This window comes from Patiria miniata, unplaced genomic scaffold (assembly GCF_015706575.1).
Source record: "Patiria miniata isolate m_02_andy unplaced genomic scaffold, ASM1570657v1 HiC_scaffold_20, whole genome shotgun sequence".
In the NCBI taxonomy this organism is placed as follows: domain Eukaryota; kingdom Metazoa; phylum Echinodermata; class Asteroidea; order Valvatida; family Asterinidae; genus Patiria; species Patiria miniata.
The window spans coordinates 19,208,695-19,224,871 of record NW_024037059.1 but is presented as its reverse complement, the minus strand read 5'-3'; the positions used below and the strand labels follow the sequence as shown (position 1 = coordinate 19,224,871).

Genomic DNA, 16,177 nt, shown 5'->3' with positions numbered 1-16,177 from the left:
ACAGCATATGAACCTATGACCATCGGAACGCCGTTCCAGTGCTCTACCAACTGAGCTATCAGGCTGTATGTTGGCGGTTTCCCAATCTGTTAATGGCTGTTTTCAAAAGAGCCAGAAGTCAATGTTGGATCATAGATGACATTTGTGTGTCCATGGAGTCCATTTTATTGTATTTGGAAAGAATGTTGCAACCTGACGCTGCTTTTTTTCTTCATACATCATCTCAATGAAGGTCAGTCATTGCAAAAATGATGATAAGACACGATAAGACATGCATCTGTAGTAACTGAGAAATATTTCCAATTTTGTTAGGAGATACTTAGAGAATATTTTCTTGACTCTCCATAGACTTTGTACACAGCTGCTGAAGTAGCATCAGGTTGCAACATTCTTTCCTTGTATTTAGCTAGTGAGTGTATTTTAAGCATTTGCGTTCTTTTTTTGTCTGTGTCTTTGTCGAACAGAGGTCCGGTATTGCAATGTATATGGCCTCCCCCACTTCACCACCTTTTCCTTGGCGTCCTACGCCTTCCAAGGGGCAGGCTCGTATTACCTGACGAGGAGCTGCAACGAGTCTGCAGAGCCGGACTTCGAGGTCGTCGTTAAGAATAAGAGAGTGGTGGACAATCCTGGGTTTACCATAACAGATGAAATTTCGCTTCGCTTCCAAGGCATGGTAAGTGGAATGCATCGGGTTATATGGATATTATTATCCACAGTTGATTATTTTCGCGGCCCTGTCAATAAGTGACACTTGCTGGCAGTGCCAGCACTTCTTGGGGGGGGGGGGGGCATTTTTCCCACAATTTTTCCCTTCACTCCCCCAGTTTTTCCTCAACACATTTTATCAATTGATAGATTAATTATGTTTCTTTTTTTTGCTGTTAAAATTCATAAAATGTGGACACAGTTTGGGCCAATGAAAGCATTTTAAACATTGGTACTTTAGACAAAACACGCCATACATAGAGATAGTGTGCAGCCAACGTCTTTGTACATTTGTTTTACATTTGTTATACACCATTCTACGATTGAATACATTTCTCATTCCTGAAAACAACTACACTTTTAAGTTGCTCTAAAGGCTTCTTTCCGGACCATTGACAATGGTGACTGCCCCCCCCCAAAAAAAACCCTATTTCCTTGCCTTAAATTCCCCCCCCCCCCTCCCAAATTTTAGAGTCTGGCACCGCCACGTAAAATAGCATTCTACATGGTTTGGTGGTTGGTTGGTTCAATCTCTTCATCTTTTCCACTTGCTTGAATCAGTTCAGGATCGTTCGCTTCTAATTTATCAAAATCAAAAAAGTAAGGGGACGACCCTGTGTTCACAGGGATGGAGTGCCCATCTCTCTTTCATTTAGCGATTGGGCCAGACTCATATGCTGCTGTGGGGGGATCGCCACACCTCCTCCACAGCGAGTCTGTTACCTTCCCAGCATTGAATAATGCCTGTCACCCATTTAACACCTGGGTTGAGAGGAGTAATTGAGGTAAAGCGCCTTACTCAAGGGTACAACACGCATGGCCATGGCGGGGCTCGAACCCACAACCTCACGATCATGAATCCTGTGCTCCACCGCTAGACCACACGCACGTGCTTGCAAATATCCCCTAATATATCATTTTATCCAATCATTTCAACAAGTTCTTTTCTTTTACTTTCGCTTACGTACAAATTGTTAATTTCTTTTCCAACTCTCCAGGAAATCAGCCTATACCAGGACAACGATATCACAGTGAACGGGCTTGAGATCTTGCCACCTTACAGCAACGACCTGGTAGAGATCTCTTTGCTGTTCAACCGAGTGGTGAGTGTCACTCAACAAACCTAGGCTTTGATGGCATGGTTTTATGTATTCCATTTCCATTGTCTGGACTGCAGAGTAGTTGACATGACCACAACTTTTGATCATTTGATTGGTTGGTCTTAACTTTTTCAAAATTGAACTTTTCAGAATAATTTCGTTTGGCATGGCTCAAAATGCTAGTCTAAAAACTGGTGTTACGGTCAATTTGTCAAAAAAGTCAAACAAGAGGTGTAAAGTCATTATTTGCTGTTCATTTCATACACGTTCAACTAAATTGGCATCTGCAGGGATGTCAATGGGGGTGGGGTGGGCAAATGCCCCCCCCCCCACCCACCCTCCAAAAAGGATATGCTAGAGGTACAAGGATTTTTGGGGAAAATGTGCTTTGCCCCACCCCCCCAAAAAATTCTGACAACACCCATGTTAAGCAGTGTAAACTCAGCGTTGTCCAAGGAGTTGCCAAAATAAAAATCAACAAGGTGGGAATGGAACCCAAGACCTCAGATGTAGAGTTTAAATTTACCTGAGGCCCCCCCCCCCAAAAAAAATAATCATTCAAAAAAGTAATTTGCTATTCGAATTCCCATTTGCAAAGGTAATTTCTTTCTAAACAGAAGGTTTTTTTTGCAAACCTTTGCAGATTGTTTCCACAAAGTTTGGCTTGGCAGTGGAATGGGACGGTTTCCACTCCACCATCATCGCACTCTCCACTGATTGGGCCAGCCAAGTATGCGGACTGTGTGGAGATATGGGCGGACCCGTCGATGAAGAGATCGCTGCTTCTATTGCAAATCCGGTAGGTTATCCTGTTGACCAGGATCAATCAATAAGCCGGTATGGTACTTCAACTGCGCATGCGCACAATGATGTGGGACACGGGTCATTCTGGATAATCAAATGCTCATCGAAGGCGCATGAACGCGCACTGACCCGGGTGCACGACGTTCACGTGTTAAAGCTATAGTCCATCATTTGTAATTAGTGCATTTTGTTCGTTTGAAGCAACAAAAGTGTTCAAAATCTAATGAAGGATACTGAACAACCACTTGATGAAGTTTCAGCTCAGCTTCAGCTTCATATTCCGAGAAAAACAGCATTCTAGGATCTCAATTTAAAATCAAAAGTTGCTAAATCATGTTTCGAATTGTTCTGAATTGCAGCTTTACGCGATGTTGCGCACTGATCCAACGAATTATAGCAACCGCGCGCGCCTGTGCGTCGTTCCAATGCTTGTGCCGAATAACAAAACGAACAACTAATTTAAATTTCCTATGGTGCTTCTTAAGAAGCACCGTTGGAAATGCCTTCTTTCGTTGATTTCTTCAAAATGAGAGCTTGCCAGAAAGGATAATTTCACAGGGAGTTTAGTCCCCTTACTATCTTTCAACCAGTATGTTTGTCAACAATAATTACGCCGGTTACTTTTTTGGATAGCTGCAAATGATGGACTCTGGCTTTAATTACAAGCAGACTGAGCGTCCGCGTAACATTGCGTATCATCACGCCAGCGATTTTATCGATTATATTTTTTTTATAACTTGAACTACTTCATGGAGATACCGAACTGGCTTATTAAGATTCACCAAATGTTTGGGTTCTTTCTTGGGGGGGGGGGGGGGGGGAGGGGCGTGTCGTGAAGGGCAAGGGATGTCATAGCGCCATTAGAAATGATACAACTATCAAATCACTATTTTGTGTGATAACTTCACCAGACTTACACAACACATTTATAATAATAATAATAATAATAATAATAGCCGTATTTATATAGCGCCTTTTCCAAAGGATACAAAGCACGGGGGGAGAATGCAACAAAAGACAGGTATATGAAGTATACGAACATATGAGACCCATTATGTAGCACCTTTTTTTGCTAGGTGCTGCGGCGCACATTGCTGCCACTGCCAGAAACACCGGGGCAAATATTTTCATATGAGATGTACATTGCCAAATAGTGTGCTCGATGAAATAACAACACAAAATGGTGATTTAAAAGGCGGCTTTTTCTGAGCGGCATACGCTTATCACTTCTAATCGCCCATATCACTTGGAAGTGCGATACAGTTTTTTACGCCAAGTTGTCAATATAATTTCTTTTTCACGACACTCTCTAATAGCTTTCCTTATTATCCAGGTGCCACAACACTGATTTTTTTTCTGTGGTAAATCCACCCCAAAATGGCCAATATTTGATATCATTAAATGGTAACAGCACCGATGAATCCCTTCGATACATCATAACTTCCTGTGTTACTTGTCAATGAAATCATGTGAAAACCAGTAAAGCGTTAAAAAAAGAAAACAGTGGAAAGACTACCCACGCAAAGACTTGAAGCAAAAAGCCATTTTGTCGGAGTATGGGCTCTGTGCGCCAACAAAGAGGGCGCACTTTTACTGCTTCTGAGCGCCTCTTGGACGGGACATCGCGTGTGCACATTGTAGTTCGTGCACGAAGTACGCATGACTTTTTAATTTCCTGAATGTGCACAAAGCTTATCCCAGGCGTCGTCGGTGCGCGAATATGCTCGAATACGTTCAAATTTAACTTGCAATGGTCTCCCAGACTAATCCTAAACCCCAATAACTTTGGATCATTCAAAATACGCCATGGATGGACTGAGAACCAGTCTAGGCCCCCCCCCCCCCCCATCAACTCTCCTTTTCTTGCCGTTGATGGGGTAATAATAATATAGTGCTCATATAGTGCTTTATACAAAAGGTTTCAAAGCGCTTCACAATTATTGTACTTGTGCACGGAGAGCCCATAACGATCCAGATCCATATCAAGAAGCTGACATTGTGTTAAACAGCCCAGTTTGTAAAGTTTTAGCGCCATCATTGTTTGAATCAGTCCTACTTCAATCAAGTTTTTTCTTTTTTGTGACCTAATTTCAGAGACCTAATTTTTGATCCATCAGTGCTTTCTGTTTTGTGTTTTTTAGTTTGACATCGCTGCCTTTGGAGACAGGAATATTGCCTATCCGGGAGACAATCCCCCAGCTACAATGCCTCTGATAAGACCTGACTGTTCTGATGAAGAGAAGGAGCAAATAGCACAATTGTGTTCACCGTTAATCGATCCAAGAGGTGGGTAGAATTCACAGAAATAGTCAAAGTGGCTTTGCCCCAATTTTTGACAAGAGCGTGATCGACTCGTCCAAAGCACCAAACTTGGCAGATAGATTCTTATAGCCGTAAAGACGATATTTAGAAGGGGTGACACCTGAAATTCTTTTGGGAAGGGTGCCTAATTTGCATAAATCGTAAACAGCTGCCGTGTAATATATTTGTTCCCCTATCTTTATTCCCCTCCAGTAGATTTGCCAATGCATTGTAGACCTGTGTGAGCACATGTACATTTGATCTTTTGTATGATTGATTTTCTGCTACTAACAGGGCCTTTTAGGAGATGCCCGATAGAGTTACGTGTTGCAGCGCACCTCAGCTGCCAAGACGATAGCTGTGCTTTTATTCACGACACGATGACGCCTGTCTGTGAATCCCTGTCCATTGTTGCCAAACTCTGCCAGAGAATGCACACTGATGTGGACCCATGGAGGATGAACGGAGCCTGCCGTAAGTGGACATGAGACATTTAGTGTCCAAAGTGTGACATTTTTCCTGTCTCTGTTACCTCTGAAGTGCGTGCGTGCGTGCGTGCGTGCGTGCGTGCGTGCGTGCGTGCAAGGTGCAAGGTGCAAGGTGCAAGGGTCAAGGTGCAAGGGTCAAGGGTCAAGAGTCAAGGGTCAAGGTCACAGTGGCTAAAACAAAAGAAATGTTGTCAGCGTGATAACTTGAGAAATACTTTACATATGAACTTCAAATTTGGTTTGTGGATTGTCCTTGGCAATCCTAAGAAGCCTTTTGCATTTGGGGCCAAAAAGTCAAGGGTCAAGGTCACAGTGGCTAAAACAAATGAAATTTTGTCAGCGTGATAACTTGAGATATACTTTACATATGAACTTCAAATTTGGTTTGTGGATTCTCCTTGGCAATCCTAAAATGCCTATTGCATTTGGGGCCAAAAGGTCAAGGGTCAAGGTCACAGTGGCTAAAACAGAGAAATTTTGTCAGCGCGATAACTTGAGAAATACTTTACATATGAACTTCAAATTTGGTTTGTGGATCGTTCTAATGGTAATCCAAATAGGCCTATCGCATTGGGGGTCGAAAGGTCAAGGGTCAAGGTCACAGTGGCTAAAACAATAGAAATCTTTTATTTATTCTGAGATCATAGGGATTAGGGATTAATTCATATCAAACCTACAGAAGACACTTATGCTGTCAATGAAAGTTCCATGTGACCAAGGTACATGTACGTTGATGTTAAAAGAGTGGTGTTATGTCATGGGAACAGTCACCGTTGCGGGGCATTTGTGTTTGTAAACACACCTGACTTGTTGATTTTCTTTTAATTTCAACTTTCAAAGTGTGGAACACTTGAAAAGTTGAGTGAAGTTGGAGTGGAATGTGATGAAGCACGTCGTTCATAATGTGAAAGAATTTCATTTACTGTTGGTACTTTATCATATTTGAGTCTATGAAAGCAGTTCCATCAAGTAATATTGATGTTTGTTTAACCTGCTGTTTAAAGGCAGGAGATTTTGTGTATTGAGCTATTTTATCCCCCAAAAATAAATAAATAAGAGTTCATTTAGGAGCCCTGCTATTCTTGTCATGATGTAGTGTTTTGCGCTGTACTGAATTTGAGCAATTGAATATATTGTTTGGAATTCCTATATAGCAAATGGCATTTTTTTCTGAACTATTAAATGTATAGTCTAGACTTTTGCAATAATCTGTAAGTTTTCCTTCTTTTTTTTTTTTTTAAAGAATCCATCAGTTGCATATTTACTGTCTTCATATTTGACTGATCTTTTGCAGTTATCAATAAGTCCAAATTGTTTTTATTTTTAATTTTGTCGTTATCCATGACAGCGGTGCGTTGCCCAGAGCATGCCGTGTTCAAGTACTGCGCCAATACCTGCCAGAGACGCTGCGGCCGGCCGGTCAGGCTTGCCCAGGAGTGCCCTTACCACTGTGAGGAAGGCTGTGAGTGTGAGGAAGGCTACGTCTTGGATCACGACGGAAAATGCGTACGGCCAGAGGACTGTGGCTGCTTTGATGAAGGCTACTACCACCTGGTGAGACATTGCTTTGTTTCTTAATAAGAAAAGAGTGGTAAGACGTCTGCACTAGATAGCAGGAGGTCGTGGGTTCGAGTCCCACCGGAGTGATTGCTTTGTTTCTTAATAAGATAAGAGTGGTAAGACGTCTGCACTAGATAGTAGGAGGCCGTGGGTTTGAGTCCCACCCGAGTGATTGCTTTGTTTCTTTTAATAAAAAAAGAGTGGTAAAATGTCTGCACTAGATAGCAGGAGGTCGTGGGTTCGAGTCCTACCCAAGTGATTGCTTTGTTTCTTAATAAGATAAGAGTGGTAAGACGTCTGCACTAGTTTGTAGGAGGCCGTGGGTTCGAGTCCCACCCGAGTGATTGCTTTGTTTCTTAATAAGAAAAGAGTGGTAAAAGGTCTGCACTAGATAGCAGGAGGTCGTGGGTTCGAGTCCCACCCAAGTGATTGCTTTGTTTCTTAATAAGAAAAGAGTGGTAAGACGTCTGCAATAGATAGCAGGAGGCCGTGGGTTCGAGTCCCACCGGAGTGATTGCTTTGTTTCTTAATAAGATAAGAGTGGTAAGACGTCTGCACTAGATAGTAGGAGGCCGTGGGTTTGAGTCCCACCCGAGTGATTGCTTTGTTTCTTTTAATAAAAAAAGAGTGGTAAAATGTCTGCACTAGATAGCAGGAGGTCGTGGGTTCGAGTCCTACCCAAGTGATTGCTTTGTTTCTTAATAAGATAAGAGTGGTAAGACGTCTGCACTAGTTTGTAGGAGGCCGTGGGTTCGAGTCCCACCCGAGTGATTGCTTTGTTTCTTAATAAGAAAAGAGTGGTAAAAGGTCTGCACTAGATAGCAGGAGGTTGTGGGTTCGAGTCCCACCCAAGTGATTGCTTTGTTTCTTAATAAGAAAAGAGTGGTAAGACGTCTGCAATAGATAGCAGGAGGCCGTGGGTTCGAGTCCCACCCGAGTGATTGCTTTGTTTCTTAATAAGAAAAGAGTGGTAAGACGTCTGCACTAGATAGTAGGAGGTCGTGGGTTCCAGTCCCACCCGAGTGATTGCTTTGTTTCTTAATAAGAAAAGAGTGGTAAGACGTCTGCAATAGATAGCAGGAGGTCGTGGGTTCGAGTCCCACCGGAGTGATTGCTTTGTTTCTTAATAAGAAAAGAGTGGTAAGACGTCTGCACTAGATAGCAGGAGGTCGTGGGTTCGAGTCCCACCCGAGTGATTGCTTTGTTTCTTAATAAAAAAAGAGTGGTAAGACGTCTGCACTAGATAGCAGGAGGCCGTGGGTTCGAGTCCCACCCGAGTGATTGCTTTGTTTCTTAATAAGAAAAGAGTGGTAAGACGTCTGCACTAGATAGGAGGAGGCCGTGGGTTCGAGTCCCACCCGAGTGATTGCTTTGTTTCTTAATAAGAAAAGAGTGGTAAGACGTCTGCACTAGATAGCAGGAGGCCGTGGGTTCGAGTCCCACCCGAGTGATTGCTTTGTTTCTTAATAAGAAAAGAGTGGTAAAATGTCTGTATTAGGCAAAACCTAATATTGATTTACATCACCCCGACGCAAAATTCCATCCTACGAAAGAAAAGCTGTGTTCACATTAGTCCTGGTCCACAACTCGGTTTTGTTTTCCTAATGTAACTCTCTCTCCCCCCCCCCCCCCGGACATTTTGGCATTTTTTTATTGTAAATGTTTCTACAGTTTTAAGACAGTTCAGACGTTGATAGAGTATAGTCTTAAGTTTGTTTTTCCCCCGGCCCCTGGCTATAAAAAAAAATGGATAAGCCTCTGTACAATTAAAGCGGAGCTATTGTAAGCAGATATAGGTTAACTGAGATCAGTGTTCTCTGTATTCTCTCAGTATTAAATATGGAAACGTGAAACATTTTATTTTGTGGTACCATCCCCTTGACCAGCATGATGAGGAATACTACCGTCAAGATTGCCATGAGGTCTGCCGTTGTGAAGGCGGGGAACCTAACTGTGAAGCAGTGGAGTGCCATGAAAACGCCACGTGCACCGTCCGAGACGGTGACTACGGATGCCACTGTAATCACGGATACAGACGCAACGGGACGGAGTGCATAGGTACGTGTCTGGTACTTTCTTGAGAGTCAGGTTGGCGTAGCGGTACTTTCCTCTAAAACTGTAACTTCTTCTCATTGTCTTCTCTCCACAGGTTTTTTTCAGGCCTGCGAGCTACAGTGCCCTAGGGCGCATTTGAGGAATCCTTGGTTTCATTACCAGAAATGATTAATAATAATAATAATAATAATTTGTATTATGTGCATATTATTATGTTCTTTGTGATTGCTGTGCTTGCATTTTTACAAAAAGGTTTTCTCATCATACAAAAGCTGCAAAAATAAACAGAACAAAATCAGCTGAAGCCTCTTAAGGGATGTAAACTTGCAACCTTAAGGATATTATTTTGGTCCTGATCCAACAGAGCTATATATATCTTTCCCCCGGCACTTTGCAAACAAAAAATTAGTATTTTTGGTAAGTTTAATGAAACTGTGCATTTTATAAGTTCGGTTTGGACTGTCAAAATTGCTCATATCTTACCACCTATAAAATGTGTTCTCATATATTTGTACCTGTTCTTCGAAGTTAGGGTACAAGCATAGGAAAAGGTATCATTAGTCCTTATGTATATATGTATTTCTTGTCCTGAATTTGTGGGTTAGTATGTACAGAGTTAAAGAGGTTGTGGAATGCTCGAAGACATTTCCGTCATTTTTCGGGTATATGTAGCCTAAGGTGTGATGAAATAAAAACGACTATTGTTTCTGTCATAAAATGAGTACAAAAGGTACTTTTGGGAGCTGTTTTTCAAGTCCTGTCATGCCTGTTTCGACCCGAACGTGCAATTTGTGTAAAAGTCATCGTTGTGGGCAGCAAACAAAACACAGTAAATCGTGACCTAATAAACAGGACTCCCGATGCAGAGTAGCATAAACGAGTCCTGGTTATTACGTCACGATTTACTGTGTTTTGTTTGCTGCCCGCAACGACGACTTTTACACAAATTGCACGTTCGGGTCGAAACAGGACCTGAAAAATAGCTCCCAAAAGTACCTTTTGTACTCATTTTTTCATGACAGAAACAATAGTCGTTTTTATTTCATCACACCTTAGGCTACATATACGCAAAAAATGACAGAAATGTCTTCGAGCATTCCACAACCTCTTTAAGAGCATACACCTCATGCTTGATGGTGGAGTCAGTGGGCAGTGGTTTTGTAATGCTAGGATAGGGATTCAACGAAACCTTATGAGCATTCGTTGTTACTGCATTGAAATGGGGTAACTGCAGCATACAAGGTCTATCTTTCAAGTACACGTTCTATCTTTTATTAGTTAAGAGCTCAAGGTCTCGTTCAAATGACGTCATTTCCTACAGATGGCCACGTGCATCCGCATTTGAGCGTCAACTTGCATAAGGCGCATTGCCTGCGTCATATTTCGAAAACATTTCGAGCAACAAGCGTGCGTGTTCGGAACATTTGCAACACTGCGCATTGCATGCTTGATTGCATAAAATACGCAGTTGCGGTTTTCCAAGAGAGATGGCCGTCATTGAACGAGCCCTATTTTGTGACTTGACAAGAATCCCAATTTGTATGTCTTCTCTTTTGATTTGCAGAGGATCCGTGTTACCCTAACCCATGTGACAATGACGGCATATGTGTTGTGACGGCAGAAGACGGACCTCCGTACAAATGTGTCTGTAGAGGACGCTGGATGGGAGATCACTGTGACGAGGGTAAATAGAGAGGCGTTCGGGCAAAATGAGGCGGAACTGGGCACAGGCCATGGTGGAGAAACTGGGATGATGTTTTTTTTTTGAATTTCTTATTCATTTGTTTTTGTAATCTTTGGATATATCTACCACACATAATTTAGAAATAGTATAATAGAGAAGTAGTTTAATAATCTTGGAAGAAAAGGTTTTTAAGGAAAAACAATTGGTATCTTTCATGTTCACGAATAATAATACCGGAGTCTTATATAGCGCACGTATCTACCAACAATTAGGTACTCAAGGCGCTGGTAATTATGTATATTTTTTAAGATGGGTAAATGAATACAAAACCTGAATATTTAAAGGCCTTTTCTCAGTATTTTACTTTTTTGACATGGCAATTGACGTGCAATTTAAACAGCCATAACTTGTCAATGGAATATCCAATTGAAGAGTTTTATTCTCTTTCATAATACCCGCAAACCCTTACAAAAAAAAGTGAAATATACTCTTAAGTTTAATTCTCTCTTTCTTTTTAATTTTCTTGAAGGTGTCAGTTCCTGTTCAGTTAGTGGCCATACCCACTACGACAGGTTTGACGGCGAAGTCTTCAACTTCTACGGAACTTGCAGTTACGTCTTGGCCAGGGCCTGCGGAATGCCACAAAACCCCTTCCAGGTGGTACTGGAGAACGAACCAGACGATGAATTCCCGCACATGTCTCGTATTGAGGCAGTTCACATATTCATCGGGGACCAGGTAGGTAATTTTTTAGGCCACTGCTTGTGAGTTGACTACGTCTTGCCAAATATGGTTTAGAGAGCGATATCAACTCATGATAAACTCATTGGCAAGAAACAAAACTAGAGACAATACGCACTTGGATTCATTAAAATTAGCCATCTATAAGGCCAAAAAAAAGAAGTCTCCGGTTTCTGGTATGCGCGTGCGTCGCCGTAGCCATGCGCGTCGGCAAAATGAAAAAGTTTTTTTTTTTCAATGAAAGATGATGTCTCAAAACCGCCAAACTCACTGGTTTGACTGGAATCCTGCTGCTGCACAATTTTAACGTGTTTTTCGATTGGGTTGTGGTCGAGAATAAGCTTTATGTGGCCTCTCTGGACTCCCTTATATTTGCACTAAGTTTAGTCGGGCACCATTTGCAGTCATCAGCCGACATTTGAAGCAAAAAAGTCAGGTAAAAAATTTAAAAAGCCACGTAACCGCAACACTTTTTGGGCAAGCTCCATACCAGAAACCGGAGACTTTTTTTTTGGCCTAAGGGTGCAACTGCATTTTTTTTTTCTCAGAAATATATTTTTTTCACCGACCTACCCTTCTTTAGAGACAAAAAAACCCAATATGGTCATTTGTTTGGTTATAGCAACATTCCTGTTTTGAATTGATTGTATTTGCATCAGAATGTCCAGCTGAAAAAAAGGATGGAATTGACGGTCAACGGAGAGGAGCAGCACTACCCCTACATCCAGGCAGGAATTGATATCAACCAGTATGGATGGCTTGTGGTAAGGTCTTGTCTTATGGAAGTATCTCATATATCGGTCCGGGCTCACAAAGGTTGTTGGTGTGATCAACGCTCTGGGTTCCGTGCGCCAACAAAAGAGGGCGCGTTTTTACCTCTTTTGAGAGCTCGGTGGATTAAACACAGCATGGCACTACTGTACTGCACTGGTTCGCACACGAAGTACTCACAACTTTCCGAATGTGCAAAAGCTATAGCCACCACATCTTTAAACAAAAAGGGGTCCCCGATTGCATGCAAATACACACTTGTCTAAGTTAGGGTGGCATGGGTGGCTTGTGCGTAGAGCGCTCGCCTCTCACCAAGGTGACCACGGTTCGAAACCCGGCCGCGGATCACATGTGAGTAGAGTTGTGCGTTGGTTCTCTCCTGTGCCACGAGGGTTTTTCCTCCAGGCCCTCCGGTTTTCCTCACTCCGGAATAATCAAACACTTTCGATCTCAGGCTGTGCTCCGTGGTCATATATGGGTCGATGTGGCCGGCAGCCATAGGCGCCTTTACGTGCCAGCGGCCCGACCACGTTGTAGCCGCGTCCTTCGCAATTCAGCATACCAGCTGCGAGTAAGGATGATTAGCTTCCCAAATTATTATTATTATTATTATTATGAGGTAAGTTAGGTTTGGTTTGGTGAGCCATCAGAAGACAGTGGCTTACACATTTTCAGATTGGGTTGGGTTTCTGAATGGTTTACATTAAAGTGAATGTCGACTGATGAGTTGTACTTTGTTTCCTGTCGTGTATTGCAGAAGGTGTCCACCGATTTTGGTCTGACGGTAGCCTGGAACGGCCGGGATCTTGTCGACATCACTCTTCCGTCTGCCTACGCCGACGAAGTCTGTGGCATCTGTGGCGCCGTCACCAATCAAGAGCCTGGCTTGGGAGATGTAAGACGGAGCATATGAATTCCTTTGGGGAACTAACCCACCGGGCCGGTTTTTATGTGCAACCTCTATGAGAGAACGCGGCTAAAAAATCATTAAAAATGGGCCTTTTTTCACATCTGTCGCCACCACTTCATTTTTCGACAGGGTATACCTTAGATCTCACTACAGTGTGACCCTAACAATATACTCTTTCAGAAAATGAAAGCAAAACTGAATAAAACACTGAATTTCACTCGCGAATTGATGTTAAACATTGCATTTTCAGTCAAAAATCTCCCCGTTTTGTGTGTAAACCAAGCGTCCAGCCAAGAACTGGTCCATTAACATCATCATAACGTTAAATAGCGCCACCTGGGAGCTTAGATCTCTCGAGTCATTTTTCTTCGTCTCGTCAGCTTTCTAACAATATAACCCTTATTGTGATTGGTTAAGGTTTAGGCTCGCGTGTATTCATTTACTAAAGAATTGTACATCTAAACTCCAATAAAATTTGCCGTTGCTCAATGGCTCAGCGCGTAGGGTCTGTTTACTGTACACGTGCTAGGCAGTGCTACTGTATACACAGAGCCCGGGAGCTGTTAATCTCTATGCCCAAGGTCATCTGGCTGTGCCCTTTGGCCAGTTTACATGGGGTCCTTTTGACCACAAAGGATTTGATATGATTCCTCAACCACTATTTACTGTGAAGTCAAACTCTGATAACAAACAACTGTTTAAAGTCAATTAAAGAATCCATTGCCTTCAGTAGTATCACAATGATATACAACCCTGCTTAGCTCAGAACTCTGCTTAAGTCAAATTTGGAACCTGTCACTTGGGGTTTGACTTATCGAGATTTCGCTGTACTTTTGTTTACAACAGTAGAATAGGTCTCTTTCAAAGACGGCCATCGCTGTTGGAGAACTCCCCCTTAAACAGACATTTTTTAAAACTTATTTCATAAAACTTAACAATATATGAACTTTCTACAACTCTTAAAAGATAAGCCCTAAAAGGATTCTGCCACCCCCCTCCCCAAAAAAATCCAAATACTCAATTCCACTGCATAAAAGGAGACCAGAGATCCATCCAATTCTGATCCATGCGAGAATGATGGAAATAAATGATTTTGAAATCAAAAATAGAAATAAAAAAAATCGAACAATACCAACTTTTTTGAAATGTGGTGTTTTGATCCGTGATTCCACAGTATCCGAATGCTCATGGGTATGGCACGGCCTGGCTGTCTAACGCAGAGCCATGTCCTGAACCAGGGGACGACTATCAAACCTGTGCGGATAGATCCTGCAATCTAAGAGAAGCTGTACAGAAGTGCTCCATTCTGATGTCACCGAACGGTAGGTGTTCAACCGTAACCATTATTCATAAAATACCTAAGACAGTTTACCCGTCTCTATTGGTCGAGAGCCTGTCATGTGGGTGGTTTTAAATAAGGGAATAAATGTGTGCTCGAGAGGTTTTAATCACTCTGTTTAAGACTGCTTAGAGTCTGGGTGCTGATAATCCGGCTCGGGTAATTATCAGCACCCAGACTCTAAGCAGTCTTAAACAGAGTGATTAATACCGACCGAGCACATATTTATTCCCATTCATAAATACCTTTTCGGTAAAAAAAAAATCAAGGAATTCGTTCACAAAATCCTGATTTTGATCAACAAGTTCACTCCAGCTTTTTGAAACATCCCTTTAGCAAAATAATGGAGTGTTCAGCTGGCGAGTAAGATGTAAACAACCCTTTTATGGAGATTGACGCGCGCGTAGCACATTCTGCGCGATGTCGCGCAGAACGCACCTGGGGCGTTGCGTGTTGAATTTAGAACTATAAAATTCTGACTCACTGGTAGTGTTGCGCATGCCTACGTGAGGATTGTGAACGTTCAACCAATGAAACGGTAAGAGGCACTGGATTTTTAGGAGTCCACATTTTATGTGACACTGGAAAAGTGTTTAAGACCAGCTAGCCATGTCTTTATCATCCGTTTAAGACCGGCCACGTGACGGGCTCTCGACCAATAGGAATGGCTAAACTGTCTGAGGTATTTATGAATGGTTGATGACACACCGGCTGGTTGGTCTTAAACACTTTTCCGGTGTCACATAAATTTTGAACTCCTATGAAATCAGGTCCTTTTTACCCTTTTGTTGGTTTCACATTTGTGTAATTTTAAATTATTGCAACAAGGCTTCACCTTTGGATAAATGTGTGGATAACATTGGTTTCCCCGACGGCATGCCCAAAAGCAAGTTCAAATATTTTACATTCTTTCAAAGGCTATTTGAAGGTGGTTCAATATTGGGTTTTGCTGATTCCAACCAGCCAGCCGACCCCGGCAAGCTTGGTGGTTGAGTGGTAAGACCTTTGCTCTAGTAAGCAGGAGGTCGTCGGTTCGAGTCCCACCCCAGTGATTTTTTGTCACAATCACTCGAGACAACACTAAGTGTATAAAATCTATACGTCGGTGTCCAACATTGAATTGACATCATCCTGGCACAAATTCCATCTTATGAATCAGTTGTTGGTGATTGTCTTTGTCATGTGACAGTTGCCTGTCCAACGGGATGGTTCGCACTCCCCACCGAGGAGCAACTTCACATCTGTTACTACGTCAGCGAGGCGGAGGAGGGCCTGACCTACGCGGCGGCTCAGCGCGAATGCCAGACCCATGGAGGCAGGCTGTATGACCCCAGGACGGAGATTGAAGCCTGGGGCTTCAGGAACGCTACCGTGGGGCTGCTGGACGGCCCGTTCTGGCTGGGCTGCACCGATGAGGGGCACGAGGGCCGCTGGACGTGTGGGGAGGAAGGCCACTTCTGGTCTGAGGAATCCCTGACTGGACACTGGGGTGAGTGCATTATAACGAAGCGCCACTTTCACGACTCTACTTACTGTAGGCAGAGGATTTCTTCTAATTATAACGGAAAATTCTGTGGTATCGTTATTTTGTTGGTCAGCAAAGAATTTGAGCTTGAGCTTATGGGTTTATCTTGTAACTATGGATTATTTGATAACAGAGTTAGCACAGAATTTCTGTGCCAATGCTGTCAGCACAGAATGGCGAGCCGTGAAATT

At 42.7% G+C, this 16,177-nt stretch overlaps 1 protein-coding gene across 1 annotated transcript in view; it reads left to right on the top strand.

The window, feature by feature from the left end:
• Positions 1 to 16,177, top strand: part of LOC119727754 (IgGFc-binding protein-like) — a 150,493-nt gene that overhangs the window by 87,868 nt on the left and 46,448 nt on the right. Inside the window, 13 exon segments of the mRNA XM_038199799.1 lie at positions 465 to 676; positions 1,707 to 1,811; positions 2,452 to 2,607; positions 4,754 to 4,898; positions 5,208 to 5,387; positions 6,750 to 6,955; positions 8,848 to 9,019; positions 10,581 to 10,700; positions 11,230 to 11,438; positions 12,101 to 12,205; positions 12,970 to 13,107; positions 14,297 to 14,444; positions 15,651 to 15,950. Of these exon segments, the coding sequence (XP_038055727.1) occupies positions 465 to 676; positions 1,707 to 1,811; positions 2,452 to 2,607; positions 4,754 to 4,898; positions 5,208 to 5,387; positions 6,750 to 6,955; positions 8,848 to 9,019; positions 10,581 to 10,700; positions 11,230 to 11,438; positions 12,101 to 12,205; positions 12,970 to 13,107; positions 14,297 to 14,444; positions 15,651 to 15,950 (2,196 nt within the window).